This window comes from Heloderma suspectum, chromosome 5 (assembly GCF_057233095.1).
Source record: "Heloderma suspectum isolate Gila_16-S chromosome 5, 16-S_ref, whole genome shotgun sequence".
Lineage (NCBI taxonomy): Eukaryota > Metazoa > Chordata > Lepidosauria > Squamata > Helodermatidae > Heloderma > Heloderma suspectum.
Window position 1 is genome coordinate 124,596,589 of NC_139462.1, and position 23,844 is coordinate 124,620,432.

At 43.4% G+C, this 23,844-nt stretch overlaps 1 protein-coding gene across 1 annotated transcript in view; it reads right to left on the reverse strand.

The window, feature by feature from the left end:
- Positions 1 to 23,844, reverse strand: part of CRACR2A (calcium release activated channel regulator 2A) — a 198,229-nt gene that overhangs the window by 95,762 nt on the left and 78,623 nt on the right. The window contains exon 2 of the mRNA XM_084859988.1: positions 16,989 to 17,211. Coding sequence (XP_084716114.1) covers positions 16,989 to 17,162 — 174 coding nt within the window. The 5' untranslated portion in view covers positions 17,163 to 17,211. The remainder of the gene's footprint in view (positions 1 to 16,988; positions 17,212 to 23,844) is intronic.

Sequence of the window (23,844 nt, forward strand, 5' to 3'; positions counted from 1 at the left end):
AAAACCGTTTTATCTTCACCAGGCATCTCAAGTTCCAACACAACTACTGATCCTGCAGCATGCGTGCTGTTGAAAATCTCAATGTGGTAGAGAATGAATATATTTGTTTGTTTGTTTATTATTTACAACATTTGTAGCCATATCTAAAACAGATTTTGGAGCAGTGAACATAAAAGGTAAAATAGTAAAAGAATAAAAATATTAAAACACCATATTAAAACTATGCTTTTAAAAAACAGAATGCCCATAAAACCCATGGTTGGTCAGTTAAGGAATGTCTCTTGGAACAGTGCTGTTTTCAGGAGGTGCTGGAAACAACATAGTGTTGGTGCCTGCCTGACCTCCAGGGTCAGGGAGTTCCAAAGGAATGGGCCCACCACACTGAAGGCTCTTCTTCTGGTGGACTCCAATCAGGCCACAGGTCCATGTGGAACCACAAGGAGCAAGCCCTCTGATGACCTCAGTGAGTGGGCAGGTAAGGGAGAAGGCGCTCCCTCAGGTATCCAGGTCCCATGTTGTTTAGGGCTTTGTACACTAGTACTAAAACCTTAAACCTGGCCCGGTAGCAAACAGTCAGCCAGTGCAGTTCCCTCAGCAAAGGAATTGCATGCTAAAAAGGGGCAGCGCCCAACAACAGCTGAGCTGCTGCCTTCTGTACTAGCTCCAGCTTCCAGACCAGCTTCAAGGGCAGCCCCACATAGAGCGCATTGCAGTAATCCGATCTCGAGGTTACTAATGCCTGTGCCACTAGGGCCAAGCTATCCCTGTCCAAGAGATGCCATAGCTGGTGAGCCAGCTGAAACTGGTAAAAGGCACTCTGAGTCTTGGAGGCCACTTGGGCCTCTAAGCGACAGTGATGGATCTAGGAGCACCCCCAGCTATGGACCTGATCTTTCAGAGGGAGTGCAACCCCATCCAGAACAGGCAATGAGCCTACATCCTGGACCTGGCAACCACTCACCCACAGGGCTGCCGTCTTGCCAGGATTTAGTTTCAGTTTATTGGCCCTCATCTAGCCCTTTATTGAGTCCAGTACTTGCACAGCCTCTCCTGAATCAGATGTCAGAAGGAGAGAGAGCTGTGTGTCATCAGCATACTGATGACATTTGACTCCAAATCTCCTAATGACTGCTCCCAGAGGCTTCATATATATGCTAAATAACATTGGAGATAAGATGGTACCCCGTGGAACCTCATAACTCAATTGCCAAGGGGCTGAGGAATGGTCACCTGATGTTACTCTCTGAAATCGGCCCCGTACATAGGACCGGAACCACTATGGAGTCAATCCAGGAGGATACTGTGAAATACAGATTTCAATTTATCCAGGACCACTCAGTTGATCAGGCTGGGAGGTTTGGGATCTTATGAGCTGGAGAAGAACACACACACAACCAATGTAGATGAAAGAGATTTACTGGAATAAAAGAAATGAGCAGAAGTAGAACCTCCCCAGAGAGTTGCACGCTCTCTGAGGCTTAAGAGGTTGTATGCCTCCTAGGTACAAACTTAATTAGAAGGAAATCTCTGAGGCTTAAGAGGTTGCATGCCTCTTAGGCAAGAGCTTATCACAAATCAGTCCCCAAGAAGCTGTGCACTTCTTGGTCAAAACGTAGTTACCCAAATGTGGTGCATTAAATTACTAAATATACAGTTAGTCCCTGTTTGTTGCTCAGCTCCAGATTGGTCTATACTGCAACTGGCCCACTGAGGTAACGGTGATACCCAAGCCTAAGCCTGCTGTCTTATATCTCAAACCCAAACAGTTAAGTATGACAGAGCAAAGATAACTGTGCCTTATCTAAGCCCTGGACAGTAAAATCCTTTCCCTGAATTCTACCCAACACATACTCACCACACGCTATCAAGTACTTGGCCAGAGCACTTAATACGTGTCCCGTGGATTGAGGGTACTGTTGGTATATGCACATACAAATGATCTAGATGCAACCATGCCCCTCCTGAACAATGGCAGATTCAGGGGTTTTATACCCTTTTTCCTTCATTGGGGCCTATGACATTAATGAGGGGTTCAGAATGTTCTTTGTTGCTAATACACCATATCCCAAATTCCAGGATTGACGTTGTTACTGAGAGATTGACACCTTCTTTGGACTCCCCAACATTTCTCAAGGTTGTTTCTGCGGTCATAACGTGTTGTCCTCTGTTATCAGAATATCTACAGATACCCCTCTTTTATTGGCCCATTTCCATCTTCTGTAACTGATACTTTGGCAATCTTCAGCACATTCCAGAGCACCCCCATTTGGCCTTTCTGCAATAAAGCCATTCATTCTCCATTTACACCTCCCCTTCCTGACCTGGGCTATTCACATGACATGGAATGGTTTAGAAGTTAAAAAAAAAAAAGAGAAAAGGTAAAGGTGTCCCCAACCAGTCGTGTCCGACTCTAGGGTGTGGTGCTCATCTCCATTTCTAAGCCGAAGAGCCAGCGCTGTTACCTTTCCCGCTGAAGCGGTACCTATTTATCTACTTGCAATTTCTTGCTTTTGAACTGCTAGGTTGGCAGAAGCTGGGACTGAAGACGGGAGCTCACTCCGTCAGGCGGCACTCAGGTCTCAAACTGCTGTCCTGCTGACCTTCCAGTCTGCAATTCAGCGTCTCAACCGCTAAGCCACCACGGCCCCAAAATGATTAGAAGTTAACCTTTTCACATTTCATGATGTTCTCAATGGCCATTTAAATGTTTTGGGTACATTCAGGATGTTTACAATTCATGTTACATTCAGGGTCAAAATTTGCATTCTATTTGCTTCACACCACATTTGTTACATTTCAAAAGAGGACAAGAGTTCACTGTGGTGTCTGAAGTCTACAAGGTTATCTACTAGGAGCAGGGAGAGAAGTTATAGAGGGAAGCAATCTTCATTGACAAACATCAAGTAAAGGTGGATTTAAGAAATGAGAGAAATTAATAAAAGTGATAAGATATTAGAAGTAAGATATAAACTTAACTATTTAAGGGAAATATATGTGGATGTAAGGAGATATAGGGAAGGCAACATGAAAAAATAGGAAAAATAAAATCACACTGTGTCAATACCATGGTCAATGGTATCAAAAGCCGATGAGAGATTGAGCAGAATTAATAGGGTTAATGAACAGAATGTTTTTTTCCAAACTCCCAACCCATTCCATGCCAATCAAGTATCTCAGATTCCAAAGCAACCCCAAATATCTTGCAGCATGCCTGATGGTGGAAATCTCAATGTGGTGGTGAACTAATTTTTTTGTCTCATTCATCATGGTGCAACTCAAAATCCAGAATAAAAAACTTGAACTCTCATGTAATTCAGTCTTACCCTGCAGTGCCATAAAAACAGCATAAGGATGGTGAGGGTTGCTGGAAGAGGGCTCCCTCTCACTGCATAACCCATCCTGCCAGCAACTGATGTAAGCAATGGACTGGCATGGGACAGCTCACAGGAGGATTCCTCTAGCAATACAGTAAGATTCAGAGGCTTCATAGGACAATACAGGACCAGGACAATGTGGGGCATCTTTGCTGGTCCCAGGCATCCTATCCTCTCTGTCTGGATTTGGGTGTGAATGACCAAGGTCAAGTGTGGATGCATGGAGGGTAAGTTGTGAGTACAATTTCTGACATTGCATTACATAATCACTGATGATGGGGCACATCAGTTAAGGCATGAGCCTTAGCTTCAAATTTCTTGGCTTTTTGGAGTTTGAGGCAACATGAGATAGCCTTAACTCTAGTCTTAAACTGACTGGTTTTTTTATCATTGAATTTCCCTGGTTTTTGAAAAGGAAATTTCTCCCCAAGGTATTTGCTTTTAGATTTGCTGCTCTGGAAGCTCTATGAAGCAAAAAGTGGGTGACACACTGTTAAATAATAATGTGTGCAGGGTTGAGAACAGGGCTCATTCCTTGAAAACCAAAGCATATAGCAGCTTCCTTATCTTTACACCCAGACTACTGCACAGATTTTTAAAGAGGTACATTAATTCTCATGTAGGAGAAAAGAAAAAGAACATTGGAAGAATTTGTTAGGACATCAAACATTTCAGAATTCTGGAGTAGCATATCTGATATATATGGGAAGATGAAACATTCATTTGTAATATGTAACAATCCTCTACCTCTACAGTGACCAAAATCCAGATCCATACAGCTAGTGTTTTCATTTTTCCATGTAGGAGATTAGTATTTTTCATGCTTGTGCTCAAAACACAGCCAACAGTCACATGAATAATGAAAGCTGACAATTGAAGGAGGCTGTTGCTTCACTACCATTTTTTTCTCCTTTCCTCCTGCCACCCTCTGGCAAAGTCATTGTTTGCACTGTAGTCCTAAATTTGCCTAAGTGCTATGGAGGCTAACAGTATATACCAGGAGCGGTGATCAATGGAGCTTAACACAGTATTAACTTTTCAGACTGAGCATTGTGGTGTGAAAAATTGCACACACAGTACCAAGCTTTGTACTAGTTAGTGGGAGTCACTACTATTTAAAAACTTTTTAACCCAAAAATGTAGTTCACTTTTCAGATATGTATAGTATTGATCAACGTATAACATTGTTAAAAATGTTATACAAGGGTGGGGGACACACACACACATACTGTGGGGTCAGGAGACAGGCACATGTACATACTGGGGTGGGGGAGACACACACACCCACACCCACTCTGGGATTGGGAAGGGACTGTCAAGGATCCCCTTATGACCTGGACCCCCTGAGCAACTCCGTAAGGATCTCTTGCCTCCTTCAAAGTCCCTCCTTCCTTCTTTTACCTTCCCCTTTCCAGTAACGTGAGGTTTAGGCTGTAGATGTGGGGTGACTGACACTCTAGATGCAGGGTTTAACCACAATAGTTTACTTGCAGATTCAAAGCTAGCAAATCACAACTAAAGGGTACACAATAGAGCTGAGTGATACAAAAGGCCTTAAAAGAAAATAAAAGTTGCAAACTGCAAGTTCCTTTATCCTACCTGTCCTTAGACTTTTCTAAGCTGCTTCTTTCTGCTCCCTCTTCAGATTTTGCTCTGACTTCAGGCTCTGACTGTCTCTTCTCTTACTAGCTCTCTTGTTCTTGCTCTGGCTGCAGCCTGGTCTTTCTGACTCTTACTGGCTCTCTTGCACTCTTTATAAACCCTCCTCCCTCAAAACCGAAAGTACTGCTTCAAACCTGAAGAAATGAATCCTCAGTAGAGAAATGTCACTGACACTGAACCACAGAAATAAAACGACTCCTCTCAGGGTTACCCCCCCAACAGAAAACTCCAAGCCTCTAAGCCTGACCTTTTTTCCTTTTGCCACTGTAGGCCTCAAACCTTCACAGGGATACATTGAGGGATGGGGAGGGGGACACACACACAGAGACACACACAGAGACTGGGGGGTAGACACACACACACACACACACACAAACACTGGAGTGAGGAGGCACACACAATGGGGGTGGGGAGACACACACATAAACATGCTGTGGGGGGGACACATGCACCCTACACACACACACACACACACACCCCACAGGGAGAGACACAAACACACACTGTAACTTTTGGCAGAGGGAGAGTTTCTTGCTTTGGGAGTTTCTTCTGAGGAAGTGCAAAAACAACATTACTTTCCAGAGTTGTTGTCAACTCATTCACGCAAGATATTTTGGGCTGGCTCATCAGTATTATGATTTGTATCAAAGGGCTATGTATCTACTGAATCCATTAACGTATGAGCTTGTTCACTATGGTTAAAAACCACCATTCAGAGGTAGTATGTTGATTGATTCACCTTGGACAATCTCGGTTGGCTCATCAGCGTTGTGATCTGTTGAAAAGGGATATGCATCTACTGAATTTACTAATGTATGAGCAATTGTACTATTGTTGTATTATCATTCAGAGACATACTGATGTGCATGCACACTTGTTATCATAACTTATTGTGAATCTTACAATCACTAGCAGCATTATATCTGGCTATAATTTCAAGAGAGACCTGGAGCTTCTAGCTAGGATTGGATGAGCATGCTGCTGCTTGACTTGAAAAAAATGGGCACCATAGAGCAGACAGCTCAAACATCAAAATCCCTTGAAGCCTACTTTAATGGGCACAATCCTGCTCATGCTGGCTAGCCAGGAGAGCTCTCCTCCTGGCCAGCCAGCATAAACCAGAGCAATGGGGTGCACCTGATTGGGTCCTGGGCCATCACACATTGACCTGGTTCAGATGACATGACAACCCACCATAGTGAGTTGTCATGTCATCCGAACCCAGCACATTTTCGGCAGGGTGACTTATTTTTCTTGAACAAACCACCCTGAGAACCCATGTCTTGTTCTAGGGTTGGCCATACCCATGGTAACTTGTCGTGTCATCCAAACCTAGCAGGGCGATTTCATCATGGATTGTTGAAAGGACTACAGAGTTGCTTGGCAAGAGTGGCCAAAATCTGTGCCCCTCCTTGTGAGAGACCTCGCTTGTTGAACTCTGCCTAGCAACACACTGCACTGCTGCAGCCTCCATCCTCCCTACCTCCTTCCTCGGCTTTCTCCTCTCCCCACACCCAATGCGATTTCACTGCTTCACTTGTCAGTGACCTTTTTTCCCCTTTCACTTGTGAATCAGCTGTGTGTAATCTGTACACCTTGAAGGCACCTGCAGTTCTGCCAAATTATATCTTCACTGCACCCTGCCTCCCTCCACACACCTACATCAAGGTTGCTCAAAGTCTCCAGGAAAAAAAGCCTCTATTTTTTTTAACCAAAGTGACTTCTGCTGTACTTTGACCCTTCATAGTGTACGATCTGTTAAAATGATCTAGTGTGTAAAATTTCATTTCATTTGTGCAATGGATCTGTATCGAGATTAACACCCATACTTTTGTGCAGTCTTCCCACCATTGTTTTCCTCCTGGAAAATAGAGCCATAATCTATCCTCCCACCTAACGGTCTTCTCTGTGCATGGGAACCCGTGGCCCATCTCCTGTCCCCAAGGCTGGGAGACCAATACATCCAGAACCGGTGTGGCAGTTGCTCCAGGTACTGTAACAGGCAGAGTCCCCAAAACTTTATTTGATATAGTGGACACCTCAAACACCAGTAAAATGGTTCTATCCTTAAACACTTGCAAACAACAAAACAAATTAGGTTTAAGGAAAATATGTGTATAAAAATTATATAAAACAAATGTAGAACAATATAAAAACTAATATTTCACACAAAGTTTAAAACAATAGATTAGCAGTCCAACAGTTTATCACTTCTCACCATACTCCACAATGTATCCTGCAGAGGAGCCGGATATTAAGGCCTCACCACCATTATTCCCACCCACTCCAGATCCCTCGACACAGCCATCCCAAGAGTTGGCTCACGATGCACCTGGGGCCCAACGGAGGTAGAGGGAGCCCAACAGCATCAGGGAGTTTGGGCACATTTCTGGAATGAGAAATTTCTTGGCACGTTCATATATCTCTGGATAAGTCCAGAGGTACAGGAATATCTACAGAGCACCAGGCACAATGATCTCTTCCCCTGGTTTTCAGAGCAGATGTTACTACAAGGCTACGTGCAACTCCCCCTCACAGTGCAAGGAGAAGCTTCATGGTCTTTAGAAAAAGTTTAAGGAAATAATAACTTATAACAAGCACTCTGGGGTTGCACTACGCACCATGCCATTCTATGACAAGCTGGTGACTATCCTGCTTGTTCAGAGGGACATGACACCAGGTTATACTGCTGACAGTGGGATTACCTTGCCCCAACCTCAGAGAGTCAGGTACCAGCCCATGAAGTGCTGCCAGTCTCCAGCCCATGATTCCTCCTCCCAGACTCCAGGCATGTCAAGACATGTTGAACCCTATGCTGCGTGGCCACCCGTATCCAGTACGCCCCAGTCATGCAACATCCCATCTGCAACTATCTCAAGACCCCCAGATGCTGTGTTGCCCCCAAAAGTGCTCCGTATAGAGCCTTTGGTAAATGCAATATGCCTCGTGAGCCTTTCCCTGTTGCCCCTGCTAGCTGCCCACACCAGTTCTGGGACAAGTTCACCAATTACACTACGTTCTCCTCAGGTACAAGAAGCCCAATGTATTTTCCTTCTGAGGTGAGTAAAGCAACCTGGCCTGTCAAGGCACTACATGAACCCAGAGACGCTTCTTCTGTAGCAAAGGATGTGGACAGCACCATTCCAGAAGCAGCCTGGACTATGTTTCCAAGAGACATGTAATCAGAGCTGGACCTACCCATGGAAGGTATGGATACTGGCCCTCAAGACAGTAGGTTTCTCCAACCTGTTCCACCCAGGCACCTGTCTCCAGAGGAGCAGCAGCAGGGAGTGCATCACAGTACTGCTGATGTAGATCAGATGGTGATGCAATCTCTCACTCAAACAGGTCCAGAAGATGTGGGTGGTGAGCTTGAGAGGACCCTTCTTCCTGAATTGTCTCAGGTAAGACAGCGATAAGAGTCACCCCTACTAGACTTGAACTGGGGATGCATCTTCGCAGAGCCTAGTGACCCCCTCTCCAGCTTTACAGAAGAAGAGGGTGGGGGAGGTCCCTGAAGGAGAGGATGGACCTGAAGAAGAGCAGCCTGAGCAGCCACCTGTGCAGCCAACACCAGTAGCTACAGAGCCCGCAGGGCCAAGGCCAAAGGCGCCAGAGGAAGAACTGCTGCCGCTAATCCATGCACAAGGGGCAGCGCATCTCCAAAACAAGCAAAAAAACTGACTGGACATAGCTTGTGAGGGACTAGGTCACTGCCACTGAAGCATGATCTTCTCAAGGAAATGAATGAAAATGAAAATAGAAGAACAGCCAGTGAGCATCTGGTATCCATCTGGTCAACTTGGACCATAGTTAACAGCATCCCCTCTTCAGGTGAATTGGTGCATGAGGGCATGGCAGCACCAGACATCATCTTTGGGCAATGAGGGAATGAACTGCTGCCATTGACAGGCAGATGGAAGTCCTTTGGATGTTGACAGTAGCCTTGCAACCATCTGTGCAAGGACAACAAACACAAACTCCATACCAGCCTTATCCTTATGGCCCACTACAGCAGTTTCTCACACCCCTTTTCTCCTCCCCCTCCTCTCCCTCCTCAGATTCAGAACCACCATGTTGTACCTCAGCAGCCTCTACCACTCATCCTGCATCCACCTCAATATGCACCTCGTCAGTCTGTCTTTCTTGTGGGCCCTAGAGCGGATCCTTTGGTCATACCACACAGACGCCTAGAGCCTTCTGAGCAATCATTAGCTCCACTGCTTGAGACAGAGGAAGCAGAGTCATCAGTTCAAAGATGTCTACGGAGCAATCAACCCCAACCACGTTCTTCCAGGCAGGCATGGAAGAGGAATGGCACCAGGGAAAATATGCAAGTGCTCAGTAGTTTCTTTTTCTCCACCACACTAACCCCCAACGTATCTACTCTTCCCTCTTGACAGATGCTTTGCTCTTTTGTTCCTATCCCATCCTTGTAGCAAAATAAAAATTCATACTGATAAAATTGGCCCAGTGTGCTTTCAAGGACACTTTCAGCCCTCAAGATGCAATGTTGATTGGTTAGGCTAGGCATTTCACTGGAATGAAGGGGGGGGGGGTTGCTTCAGCTTCATTTCTGGAACTATGGACACCTGTGATACCAGGGACATGTAGTTGCTTGTGTACAGCATAGGATCACCAGTCTGTGCTGCAGAATCCGTCGACTCAGGTGCACAGGTGTTTCCCACCTTTGGTGTTATCAGTGGGAAGTAGTTCAATGTGTGTGGGGGTTCCATGTCAACCGCCACTCACTCAGAAGTATTTCTTTCTGTTTCTTCAATCTCTGTCTTTATTTCTCCTTTGCTCGCTGTTTCCCCACTCCCTTACCCAATTTTTAATACTATGTCAGTATTTGAGAGGTGTTACCTACTGCTCTGCAAGTATTTGCAGAAAAATGAACGAAGAACTTAGGGTGTGTTTCCACCAGCGTGTGGCTGCGTGTGGAGGTCACGCAGTTTACATGATGTTGTGGCCATCCAGCAGACGTCCCAGAGTTTATTGCAGAAAAAACGGTTCTCCTGAGAATGGTTATAGTCTGACTTTTCCTCTTTACTTCGGCTTGGTTACAGTCCTGTTGGGGTGTGTTCCATCACCCGCACTTGCTTCAGTATCATAGTCCTGCCCATGGGGGCGTGTAGCCCTGTCCATGGGGGTGTGACCTCACTAACCCAACCCCTTCCTCCCCTGTTTTTCTGGAAGTTTCAATGCCGTTTTGGAGCAGGATACTGAGGGACCAACTTTCTTAAAAACATGGAAAATAAGCACTAGATCACTAGTGCGTATAAGTGTGCTATCATGAGCAAGCAAATACTCCCACTACAGCCTGTAAATCAGGTTTATCTCAGGTCGCTTCCCTAGAACTACATGTTGGGACGATCCACAGCTAATATTCCTTTGTGTCCCTTGGTCCTGTTTTGCAAGCTTCACAGTTCAGCTTTCATATTACATGCTAAAGCACTATCTTATTAGAACACCATTGCACAAATCTTCCATCAATATGCATATCCTCTATGTCAGTATCTCACTATCACTCTATCATGAAATAGCACTAACATGCATTTGTGCTATCGCACGATCGTGCATTAGTTCAGGAGTGCCTGCTGACTCCTGTTGTAGTCAATGAGGCTTGATCCTGAAAATGCACTATCATGCATCTATGCTATCGCGTGATAGTGCATTTATTCAGGGGTTCCTGCTAATGCGGTAGGCTGGTATTTAGAGGGAAAGGGGCAAAAATGGTCGGAAAGGGGCATTGGTCCAGGAAGTCTACTCAGAAGTAACTCGCGTAGTGGCCAATGAGGCTTGTTCCCGGGATTGCCATTAAGGGAAGTAGAGCCTGGGGGAGGGAGCCTCTCTTATTGGTTGAGCAGCCCCTGCCAGTCTGATGACACTCACTTCCAAACCCCCCATCCCACCTGGAAGTATGTTTCTGTCAGCGACTTATAATGGTGTGGTGCAGTCCTTCGTGGAGCCCTGTGCGGAGCCATGCTGATTCAATGAAAAAAACAGTATTCCTTCCTTTGTTTCACCCTTCCATTGTCGTGGAAACATGGCCTTGGTCTCTGATGGCTATCGCCCATAGGCTATGCAGCCTGGAGAGAGTGGTTTTCAGGCCATGGCAGTGACCGGTGCCACTCAGTTAACCCTTTGGCAGATTGAGCTGCCCCCCTTCCCCGCTGCCTAATTTTCATTCCTTCTCCTCTGCCCACTGTCTTTCTGTAATGCTTTCAGCCATGCCTCCATCAGTAGAAGCCTCTTCCCCCCACCACTGAGCTAAGCATTCCCTAATTTACTCCAGACTACATCCTTCCCACGCTTCAGCCTCTGCCCCCTCTTGTCCTTCAACTCTTCCTGTCTCTACAAATAAATCTTTGTGATACCTTGCTGCTAGCACTCCTCTCCTGTACTTTGGAAAGGAATTTGATTGAGTTATGGTAGAAGAAGCTGCTATGATGCAAACTGCTCTGCAAGCCCTTACTGATCACTGCAATGACCAGAACAAGCTCTTGCAGTGCTGTCATATGACACGTGGAGTGAATTCACAATTGGCTTAGCAGCACCTCTATGCTGCAGGTGGAGGAGAAGAGGAGAAACAGGGCTATAGAAGAACCTCTTTGAGGATCATCACAGAAGGTTCTGTGGTTAGCAGTAGCTCCAAATGTCTTCCTCTGTGGAAGAATGTGATGCTGTGAATGCAGCCACTGGAGCAGAACAGCTTACCGCAGACCAATGTGTTGTCTGCCACTGGATACTGCTGCGCACTGAAGCCATTTGAGCATTATGCTGGATGTAGATGCATGGGATGCTGCCAGATTTCGTAGCACTTTCTGCATGTCCTGGGCAACTTTTGAAACCATGGCAGCAGTAATCAGTCCCATAATTCACCGTTCAGATATGGCACTCAGGAAATCCATCCCAGAAAAAAAAGGTTGAGCCTGACTCTGTATAAACTTGCTTTCAACACTGGGTACTTCCCTCTCAGCACTACCTTCAGAGTAGGGAAATCTACTGCATGTGAAACCTTCAGAGAAACTATGTGCATCCTGAACACGTTCTACCTGTTGAACATCAAAAAGGTTGGGGATAAGAGGAAGAACATGCAGGGGATCAGTGAACTAGGGTTCTCTCGGGTGCCATGGCACTGGATTCTTCACACGACTGCATTTAAGCTTCACCAGGGAGAGGTGAGGAGTACAACTGAAAATGTTTTTATAGCATGGAGCTTCAGGCACTTGTGGATTCTAAGGACAGATTTATGGACATATACACTGGGGTTTCAGGGAGAAGCCATGACACTGTTATATTCTGAAATTTGCCATTGGCACATAAGCTAGCCACAGGGTCATTCTTCAGCAGTCCCCCTGCCACAGTACCCAGACTCCCTGTGAAGCCCCTCATGCTCAGCAACCAGGCTTTTGTGCTTTAGCCAAGGCTCATGGCACTGTACCATGCTCTGGGAATGGCCAAACAGAAAAACTTTAACTATTATCAAAGCTGGGCTAGACTCCCTGTAGAGCACACTTTTGGCCATTGAAAATTGTGCTGGCAGTCCCTTTACACACTTCTTGATGTGGAGGAAGACCTTGTACCAGATGTCATTGTCACTTGCTACATCCTGCACAACATATGCGAATCAAGAAGGGATGTGCTCCTTCAGAACAACCCATAGCTTCCAGGGCCTGAGAATGACATTGTTGCCATCAATGGTCAGACCCCACTGCTTCTGCTGAATCCACCATTCAAAACAGTGACATATCATGAAGCTTGAGAAATCCACACAGCTATCACTGAGTTGATCTGGGACCATTACTCATGTGTATACCATGCATTAGTACTGCACAACAGTTCTAAAGGACTATTAACTGCAGAAGTACCAATCCCACCTGCAACTGTTATACTTGCTATAATAATGTAGGTATGTCTCCCCACCCCAACCCCATTGAATCCATTGTAGTCATATAAACATCCTTTTGTGATTACCATACCTGTTGCAAGCCAGGGCCATATAAGCTTTTCCCCTCTCCCATTCATCCACTTGAAAGCATTCCCTGTACAATCCCCCCCTCCCCATTAGCCTATTTGTATCTTGCTATTCAGAGAAACAAACCCCAGTCACCAACTGCATTGGATATCTCTTTTAATCACACCCCATCAGTATCACTTTAGCTAGCACTCCCCATATAAACTATGACAAGACTACAAATAGTGTCTTTCAAAAATAATATAGATTTTTAGCAAGGAACGTTCTCATGGTGGAAAGAAATGTCTCTATAACATGTTTCTAACCACAGTTTTACAATAAAGACTTTTAAGGTGTTGCACAGCCATTTCTGCTTCGTGCTTTATAGGAAACAACTGCTATAAAAACTGGTGAACCAGTCCACGGTGAAAATGGGGGTGGTTTGAGGGGAAAACTAAGCTGATAGTGTGGTAGGGGTGGCATAACAGGAGAGGATGGAGACTTCATTAAAACCCTTTTTGAGCATTCAGACTGTGGTTTGGTGGGACGGGTTAAACTTGGCAGCTTGAGCGAAGTTTGCCCAGTCTGAAGGGAGTCCAGGAGCGGGGAGAGGGGGGGAGGGGACAGACGGCAAGCAGGTGAGGCAGTAGACTGAACTAAAATGGCATCTCAGGAAGTCAGAGTGCAGCAGGGGATGCAGGGAAGGAATTATGAAAAATCATCGCTTCTACAACTGACAGACAGCAGAGGTGGGAGCAAAGGAGGGAGAGTGAGCAAAAGTGGCTTCTCTGATGGGCGGAGGAGGGGTGAAGAGAGAGCCTGAACTTAAACCACTCCTTGGGGAGTCGGACTGCGGCGGGGGGTGGAGGTGGGGGAAGGATGGTGAGCACTAGCTGTTTCAATGAGTATCAGAGAGTGGAGGGGGTGTACAATGACAATGGGACAATGATCAAAAGCCACTGTTTGGGCAGGTGAAGAAATCAGTATGCTAACCCTGGATGAAGCACCAGGTAAAAATTAAAAACACAAAAGGCATGTTAGGGTTTACAATTTTTATAGGAAAAACAAGTATAGGCAGGTATCAATCTGCCAAGAGATGGGGGAGAGGTCAGGAAACTTTCCATCTGGAGCCGGCAAAGGAAAAACACACCTAGAGCACTCAGCAGACCAGTTGTAACAAGGCTGCTGACGAAGTGAGGGAGCAGGGGATCATGGGATGTGAGTTGTGCTACAAAGGCCCCTGAGATATGTGGAGGGAGCAGGCAGGAGGAGGAGTAAGTTGGAAATGAGCCAACCCGAAGAGGCTGATCATCTGTTGGCACCTTCATGGATTGTTCAGTGAAAAACAACCCATTGTGGGTTATTTTCAGGCTAGTTTAGCATGATGTGCAAAACCCACCCACTATTTATGCTGGCAGAAGGGAAATGGGATGTGCTGGCCCATGAAAGTCATTTCGCTCCAAAATTAGTTGATTTGTATAATTCAGTGACTGCAGGGGTTCAATATCTAAAACTTGGAATGAAGCAAAGATTATTTTAATACTAAAAGAAAGTAAAGATCCTGCTCAAGTTGAGTCGTCTATATAGATTTCTTTATTAAATACAGATCACAAGACATTCACTTCAATCTTGGCAAAAACACTTAATACTATCATGAGGAAATACATAAATTTAGATTAGTGTTTATTATGTGGAGGAAGCTAGTTTCTAATATTAGAAGAGCCATAAATATTATTAACAATACTTCAATATCATTGAATTCTACTTTGTTGCATTTTTAAGACTAAAGCATTTGATCTTGTTGAATGGGCATTTCTTATGGACTTATTTGAAGGAATGCACATTAGAGGAAATTATAATATCTGGATAAGGTTGATTTATTGTTCACCTTTATCTGTATTGTCTATTAATAATGAACTTACAAAACATTTTTTTCTGATGCATGGTTCAAGGCAAGGGTATCCACTGTCCCCACTGCTGTTCACCTTGGTAATAGAAGCATTAGTGATAGCAATTAGATCTAAAAGAAGTATAAAGGGTGTTAAAGCGGATTCTGAATCTGCTAAATTTTCTTTATATGCAGATGATGGTATGATATCATTAGAATATCCATTATTACCTGTTGTAACTTTATTTCAAATTGTAGACAGATATGCAATGCTTTCAGGGTATAAAATCAATAAAGAAAAATCTGAGATAATCTGTTTAAATATGCCAAAAACAGATGAACAGGCAGTGTTGCAAGTGCTGGGACTGAAAAAGATTAATAAAGAAGGGAATATCTAGGAATAAAACTTTCTAGATATATTAGAATTGTGTTAAGGGTAAATTATCAACAATTATTGATCAAGATTGAGAAGGATTTTGAACAGTGGTCAAAATTAAATTTATCTTAGTCAACAACAATTTCAGTGATTAAGATGGCAGTGCTACCTAGATTTTTGTTTCTGTTTATGGCATTGCCCTTGCTGATTTACTACAGAGAGATCAAGACTTGGGGAAAGGAGCTGATATATTTTGTTTGGGATAAGAAGCCTTCTAGAATTAAGATAGATACTTTACAAGCTTCAAAATTAAGAGGACTAGAGTTTCCTTCTTTGCAACTACACTACAAAGCTGCTCAGCTGTTATGGATGAAGATGTGGTTCACAAAAGAGAAGTCCAGTAAGAAATATATGTTGGAGAAGTATTGGGTTACTGTATCCCTGGATATTTTGCCTTGGGTTAAAAATGTGAATAAATATGATAGGGTTGAAATTAATCCTTGATCAGATCTTGAAAACCTGAACTAGGTATAAGCAAAAGTTAAATGTTTTTTGTTTTATTTTGCCTTTGGCTGCTGTACTTAGAAATTTAGTAATCTATTTGAAAGATTTAGTAATCTATTTGAAAGATTTAAGAGAACAAACTGTTATAGATTTAGAGACAATTTCAAATGCAGGGATGATTCATAGGGACAACTTGGGAGTCAGGAGTGGACTCCACCTTGGTACCAATATCTTCAGATCTGACATTTTATTTTACAAGGAATAAAAATTACATAGCTTTGAAAAATGACCTCATTTGAGAGCTTCTGATGACATTAGAGGACAAACACATATATTCTAAGATATATTCTATTATTAAATCAATTCAGAAATTAAAAGATATATATTATTTGATGTGGGCAAAGTATTTAGGAGATGAAATACTTTGGAGATGAAATTTGGTGGAAGTTTTTGATGTAAATAAAAAAGATCTGTTTGTATGAAATTGAAAGAGCCAAAGTTAAACATTATTTTTGTTGGTATATGTCTCCATGTACATTGAACAAAATATATAGTACCAATGCATTTGGTTGTTGGAAATGTGAAGAAACTGGATGTTCTTTTAATACGTTTTCTGGAGCTGTCCTAGAGTGCAATTATATTGCAGACAAATATTTTTTGAGACAGAATAAATGATGGGGTTTAATTTGACTGTGGATGATGTATTATTATTGTTGTTTAACTATATAACAGATGTCCCAAGTGTGAACCAGGTGTATTTGACTAATAATCTTTTGGTGGCCGCAAAGGTACAAAATACTGGAAATCCGCATCTATTCCAAGTACTAGGGAATGGCTGTTTAAAGTACTAGAATTGGCTCATATGGACAAACTGACAGAGATGGTTTATAAAAGAAATTGGCTAATGCTTCAAACATTTTTTTCTTAAAATGGAACTCATTTATTGGTTATTGGAAATGGAATAGTGCTTCTGTGTTAAGTAACACACACACACACACACACACACACACTTCAGGATAAGGTGAAGTTGTACTATATTGTATTGGTTTGTGGGCACCCCCTAGCCCCACTCCTTCTCCTGTTAAAGTTATTTGATTATTTTGTACTTTTGTTTATAAATAAAAAAATTAAAATAGTATATTTCTAAAACATATAAAGCATGTTAATTTCCTTAGACATTTCATCCTTGCAGGACACTTTATATAATCACATTACGCACTTTACCTGCATGTCATGGCGAGCAATAAACCCTTTGCTTTCTACATCACAGATCTGAAAGAATTCATGTGCTTTTGCCAACATTTCCAGTTGTCCTCCCGAGTCTCCAACATCTGCTTGGCTGCTTTCTAGATCTCCATGTGGTACAAGATGAGCAATATCCCTTTTCTGTCTGTCCATCTTCACAGCTCTGATTGCAGAAGCATTTCAGGATGCTGCCATTCAAAACCTGAATATCAAAGAAAGAGAGCACAAAAAAGCTCCTTTTGATCATGCTCTCCATAATCTCTTAGCAATCACCCCTTTAATTAGCTGAAAAAGTACTGGTAAATAAAGCAGTTTGCTTTTTTATTTTATTTAATGGCTACTATAGTCTCTTCCTTTAATGGAGTGGACTGCAAATAGGAAAAATAGGACAATGAATAGAGAAGTGGAAGTGTGGAGGAGAAAGTATAACTAGAAAGAATCCCAAATTAAAACCACTCTGTTTCATAGGGAACATGGGAACAAACTAAGACAAGTGAGCTGGGCAAAAGGTGAAAACACAGAATATTCTCTCTAGATACTTTTCCTATTATATCACTAAACTTACATCAGCTAATAATATTTCCTTATTTTATTCATGCCCATGCTCAGTTATCAAAATCAAAATTATTGTTTCCTTCCTTCAAAGCTCGTTGTATGACCAGCCTAAGTAGGAATCCAGCCTGAGCAGTTGCCTCAGAACGTACCTTTAAGTGAAATTCAATGGCAGTTCATATATATTGTTACAGTCACAGCAGTGACTGCAATGTTAAGGATGAACAGTAAGTTGAGCATTCTGCCCTGTTAAATGATTATCGAGGGTGGGGGTGTTGTTCTAACCTCTATGAAATTGAAACAGTTTGACAATCATTCTGAAATTTTCGAGTGCCTGAAAGACATGTTGATTGTACATACATGGAAAATTTCAGGTCGGTTGGTGAAATATTGATGGAGACAGAGCAGTTTGAAGAAAAAAAGCAAAAAACCCATTCCCTCTGTAAAAACAGTCCTTGAAAATTCATATTGGTGACTGTATTTGCCTTCTATTTGTAAAAACAAAAACAAAACAAAAAACAACAAGCCAAAGTTATTTTAGCTTATGCACTTATGATTTCCTATTCCTCATGTATTGGGGTTGGTGGAATACTTTTTTTTTTTAATTTCCATTTTTTTAAAGATACACTTGTTTACATGAAATTATAATCAATGGGACTAACCGGGCATTGCTCAGTAGTGCTCTCTCTCTCTCTTTCTGATTTCTCAGCATATTCAGCCCCTGTACTGCCAAACAGCCCACCAACAGAACTTGATAAAAAATGGGAGGACACTTGAGTTCTACTGAAGGGAGTAAGTTATGGTGGTTAGATGGTAGCCACTACTGTCAGCTGTAAACTGGTCAGTGGTGTTCAGTAAACTGAGTGTTCTTCTATCCTTATAACAAGTGATGGGTATGTGTGTGTTCTAATCTTTATAGAACTGAAATGGTTTGACCAATCTTACATTACAGGTGCCAGAAAGACATGTTGGTTTCACACACCCTGATAAGTTCAGGAACATTGGTGAAAGTCTGAGGGAGAAAGAGCTGTTTAAACCAAAAAAGCAACAAAACAAAACAAAACAAAACACCCGTTTCTCTGTCAAAAGTGACTCATAGACTCTCACCACAGGGTTGTTGTGAGGATAAAATGTTCTGACGGTAAAGGTGGCACAACACAGAACCAATCATTTGCTTTACATTTCCTTGAAGAGGAAACCTCTGCATATAATTTCCTCCATCCTGTCCACATGGTTTATCTGATTTGGAAGTATGAGAATTTCACTTGTACTTTCTACCTCCTTAGGGGGCATGTGTTGTTAATCCTTAGCTCACAATTTCCCTGCTTTTTGGTGCTTGCTTGAAAGTTGTTTAACCTTAACTTCTTCTTTTTTTGGTAAGCCATAGGTTTTTTGTTTACTGAATGTAGCTTACAAGCTGAATCTGAGCTGCTAGTGTGATGTGGCTGTAAAGAAGCTAATGCAGTCTTAGGCAGTATTAAAAGAAGTAATATTGCCCCTCCATATGCCCCCTCATTTTTCATATCTTCAGTTCAGACTAACAGCCTAATCCTAGCTTTGTTTATAAACTCATAAATAAGTTCCCTTGATTATAATGGGACTTATTTCAAGTATAATGAAGTCTTGTGTCACTTTAAAGATTAACAAATTTCTTATGGCATAAGCTTTTGTGGACTACAGTCCATTGCATTAAATGCACAAAGAGTTATCCTGAGCTATAGGTATATATACACATCGACACAGGGTCATGAGATCAGAGGGAAATGAAATGCAGAAAGTCAATATTGTAACAATTAAGTTTTTGACAAGCACCATTCACCAAACTCATTGGGCCCTCATGGTACTTCCTGCATTTCATTTCCCTCTGGCCTCACTGTTTACTTCCCCTATCCTGTAGCTCAGGATAATACTTCATGCCTCTGATGAAGCAGACTGTAGTCCACGAAACCTTATGCTATATGTTTTTGCTGCAACAGACAAACATGACTACCCTGCTGGAAACTCTCAAGTAAGTATACTTAAAATTGCAGCCTAAGACTGCACTGCGAGAACAATCTTCTAGCATTTATAATTGCGGCAAGCATTATATTTGGACATGGCACTGGAGTGAGTTGCCTCTTCTGAGGAAGAATGGTGATTGCCTGGTAATTGTAATGTACTGAGATGAACTCCTTCCCAAATGGCAGTGAAATCATAGCTGTGGCACTGGCAACATAAAATAGGAACTATTGCCTAAAGGGCAACAGAGAAGGGGAGCATCTCTACACCTGCCTAAAATCCTGCATTTAAAACAGGGTTTTCTGCTTCCATTTTAAATGCAGGATCATATGAGGCTCCGTTTACATGTGCTTCCTCCTGCCCCTTCCCCCTTCTTTTCTTCCTTATTTGAGTCTTCAATGTGTTTCATTATACAGCCGCTAGATGGTACTGTGGTCTAGCTCCTCTTATTCAGGTTTCCCTCTTTTCATGAGGGAAGTCAAGCAGAACTCCAGCACTGTAGTTTGATAGCTCATTATCTCTGATCTTTTAAGAAACAGAATAAGGGTCATTTAGTGTGGGAGACACCCTGGAGGTTGACGATGTCATCTAAAGGACCTGCAAACTTCTGTGAGTAACCAATCTCAACAGCAGAATAAAAGATCTGTGTGGAGAAGCCTGGGGACTATTTGTTTCCCCACAGAATTGGACCATAGGATATGGGTGGTAGCTTATTCTGAGAGGCAATCTCTTTGCACATCAAAATAAATTATCTCTGAAGTAGCCACTTCTCACAGGAAAGCCCTTTCTAACAAAATATGCTACCCATTCATCCATAAGATGTCAATCGTAGGATGATAATGAATAATTATCTGTCAGAACAAGCTATCTGCTAGAGCAATGGATATGTAAGGAGCCTTTTTTGTTGACAGGAATTTGATTTGAAAGTATTGGTACATGGTAAACTAGAGGGGGTTATAGTGTGAGCCAGTAAGTCCCAACATAGCCACTAACTTGGGCTTCTTCCAGATGGAAGGCTCCTAGCACTGCAAAATCATTGCTCTTCTGATGTAAGCTACAGTCGGAATTGCAGTGGGTTCGCACACATTCCCACATTTTTTGTGTATACATCCTGCTATCTTCTATCTACGCTAGTGGTATGAGAGCAATCCTATGGGGAGCAATCCTATGGGGACAGACGGCTGCCTCTGAACTCAAAGGCGACCGCCTACCCAATGCATGGCAGGAGGAGCGTGGAAAGGATCGATTTCAGCTGTCTAGCTGCAGGACCTTGGAGTGGGGAGGCCAGCCGACACATAGGAAGTGTCATACCAGCATTTCTGCATGCCCCACCCTGCCCCGTGCCCGGGAACACCCCCTTTCTGCTGCTCTGTGCTGCTCTTCTAAGCACAGAGAGCAGGGATGATCTACGCTGCCTACAAGGGGGTGGGGGAGGGGGTGGGGAGGCGGTTCTCCTAGAACCAACTGTCTAGAGGCCATAGGATTGCGCCCATAGTTGTTCCTCTCCCCCTCTTCTTTTCCCTAATGTGCTTGTGGGCAGGGAGAAAACTCCAGTTTAAACTAGCCAGTTTCCCTCTCCCTCTGCAGCATGATCACTGCTTTGTAAAATAAACCTAGGTGCCCCTCCCACACACAATTCTTTTAAAAAGTTATAGTCATTGCTCATTTCTGTTTCATCAGAATATCACTAACATACATTTCTGTTAAAAAAACACCAATAACCCTAAAGCAAATTGCAAAGTTAAACACGTAATTTCAGTGCTGATGTTGAAGACATTGTGTTCCAGGAATAATGTAGTAAAGGAAACAATTAAGAGGCTGCTAATGCAGTTTTGAAGAGCCAGAAGTAGACCACACCAAATGCATGCATATATGTCTTCTTTTTTTAAGATCATACAATTAATTAAGAAACAGTACAGAAATTGTCAAAGCACTTTAGGAGAAAGGAGTTGAACTACAAGACATGAAATAACACTGCAACAGGAAATGCACTGCAAACCATCAGGAAAGCAGGGTCCTCTCCAATGTGTCATTCACCTTCCCCAGGGACAGCTCCTCCCACCCTGCTTTCATTTGGCATTTCCCTGTCCACACATTCAAAGATGCTCTGCTGCTGTTCTCTTTTCCACATTAACAGATTTTCTATATTAAGCAAAAAGTTGGGAGAATTGCTGGGAAAACACGGGAGATTACGAGCACCAGCCTAAAATACTGCATTTAAAATGGGGCTTTCTGCTTCCATTTTAAATGCAGGATCACAACGGACTCGCTTTAAATGTGGTTCCTTTCCCCCCTCCTCCTCCCCGTATCTGAGTCTTCCATTATCTTTCATTGATCCTCTTCTTGCACTTTAACTCTTTTCACAGTGGAAACTGAAGTGGAACACAATGGGGTAACTTGATAGCTCAGTATCTTTGATCTATTTAAAAACGGAATAAAGGTCATTTAGTTCAGGAGACATCCTGGAGGTTCACGACGGCAAACTTCTATGAGTGAGCAATCTCAATAGCAGGATAAAAGCTCTGTGTGAAGGAGCCCTACAAATGGCTGACATCATCTAGATCCCCCCTGAAAAGGTGAGTGAATGAGCCACGACAATGCCACAATAAATTCTCATCTGAAAGCACCCTCACTATGTTGTTTTACACATATGGGCTCCACGCCTGCGTGGAGACTCATCTGGGAAATTTCCAAGCTGCATAGTTTTTTTGGCAGGAACCCCTCCCCCACTGTCTCTGGCATATATAGCATGGGTTCCCACCTTCCCCTCAGTTCCTTGAGACTTATTGGGTCCCCCATAGCATAGGAAGAGCCATTGGGAGTTGCGGAAAGGCTCGATATGTGACTTATAGAAGGCCAGTGCTCTTCAGACATCTAGAGTGTGTAGCCGTCGTTCCAAATCAGAAGTTGGGGATGGAAAGAAGGCAGGGAGCATAATTGGTTGATTAAGATGGAAGTCCGTTGACCACCTTTGGGAGGAATGCTAAGTCCGGCTGCAGGACCACCTTTTCCTTGTGAAATACAGGGTAACGTGAGTCTATTCACAGCACGGAGAGTTCACTCACTCTCCTCGATGTCGTAATAGCTATCAGGAAAGCGACCTTCCAAGACAGCAGCCTCAAGTTCATGGTAGCAAGCATTTTGAATGGTACCAACACAAGGGTGTTAAGCACCAGGGTTAGGTCCCACTGAGGAACGAAGTCTCTCACTGGAGGAGCCAGGTTTCTGAATCCTCGCAGAAATTGCTTGCATAAGGGGTGGCTGAATATGGAGCACCCGTCAATATTGCCCCTCATAGCAGAAATCACTGAAGCATACACCCTGATGGAGGAGTACTTCAAGCCTTTGCTGAAAAGATGTTGGAGGAAAAACAATATGTCCACTAGACAACAGTCATTAGGGTTACAGTTGTTGTCGGTCGCAAACCAAACCAATGAAGCCCATTTTGCTGAGTACAAGTGGCATGTGGATGGTTTCCTCACTGCATCAAGTACATCCTGCACTATCAGTGGAATCAGTGGGGAAATGTGGTGGGTGTTTGGATCCTCCACACCGTGAGGTTCAGAGTGTGGAGATCGGGGTGAAGAATCCTGCCCCCAGTCCCAGGAAATCAAGTTGTCTATTCGCGGTAGCAGTAGGAGGTGTCCGTGCGCTAGGTTCAACAGCATCGTGAACCAGGGTTGTCTGGGCCACCAAGGGGCAATCAGAATGCAGTTTGTGGCATCCTGTCTGATTTTGGAGATCACCTTCGTGAGGAGTGAGAATGGAGGGAAAAGATAGAACAGGTGCTCCTTCCATAAGGCATCGCCTAGCGATCCTTGTCCAACCCTGGGTCTGGAGCAGAATTATGCGCAAACCGTATTCTCTGGAGTTGCGAAGAGGTCGATCTGTGGTCAGCCCCACTGGATGAAAAGTAGCTGTAGGACTGTCCTGGCCAGCTGTCATTCATGAGAGCACCGGAGGAAGTGGCTGAGAGTCTGCTTACAGGTTGTCCTGTCCTACAATATGTAGAGCAGTCAGGCAAATGTCCTTGGCAACGATCCAGTTGTAAAGGTGTAGAGTGAGAGAAAGGAGGCGGGAAGAGTGTGTTCCACCTTGTTTGTTTATCTACAAGAGAACTGTGGTATTGTCTGCGAGGACCTGGATGTGTTGATGTCAGAGGCACGGTTCGAAGGCACGGAGACCTTTTCAAACCGCCAACAGCTCCAAGAAATTGATATGGCTCCGTGTTTCCTTGGAGGACCAGAGACCTTGTGCTTGAAGGGGGCCGCAATGCACACCCCAA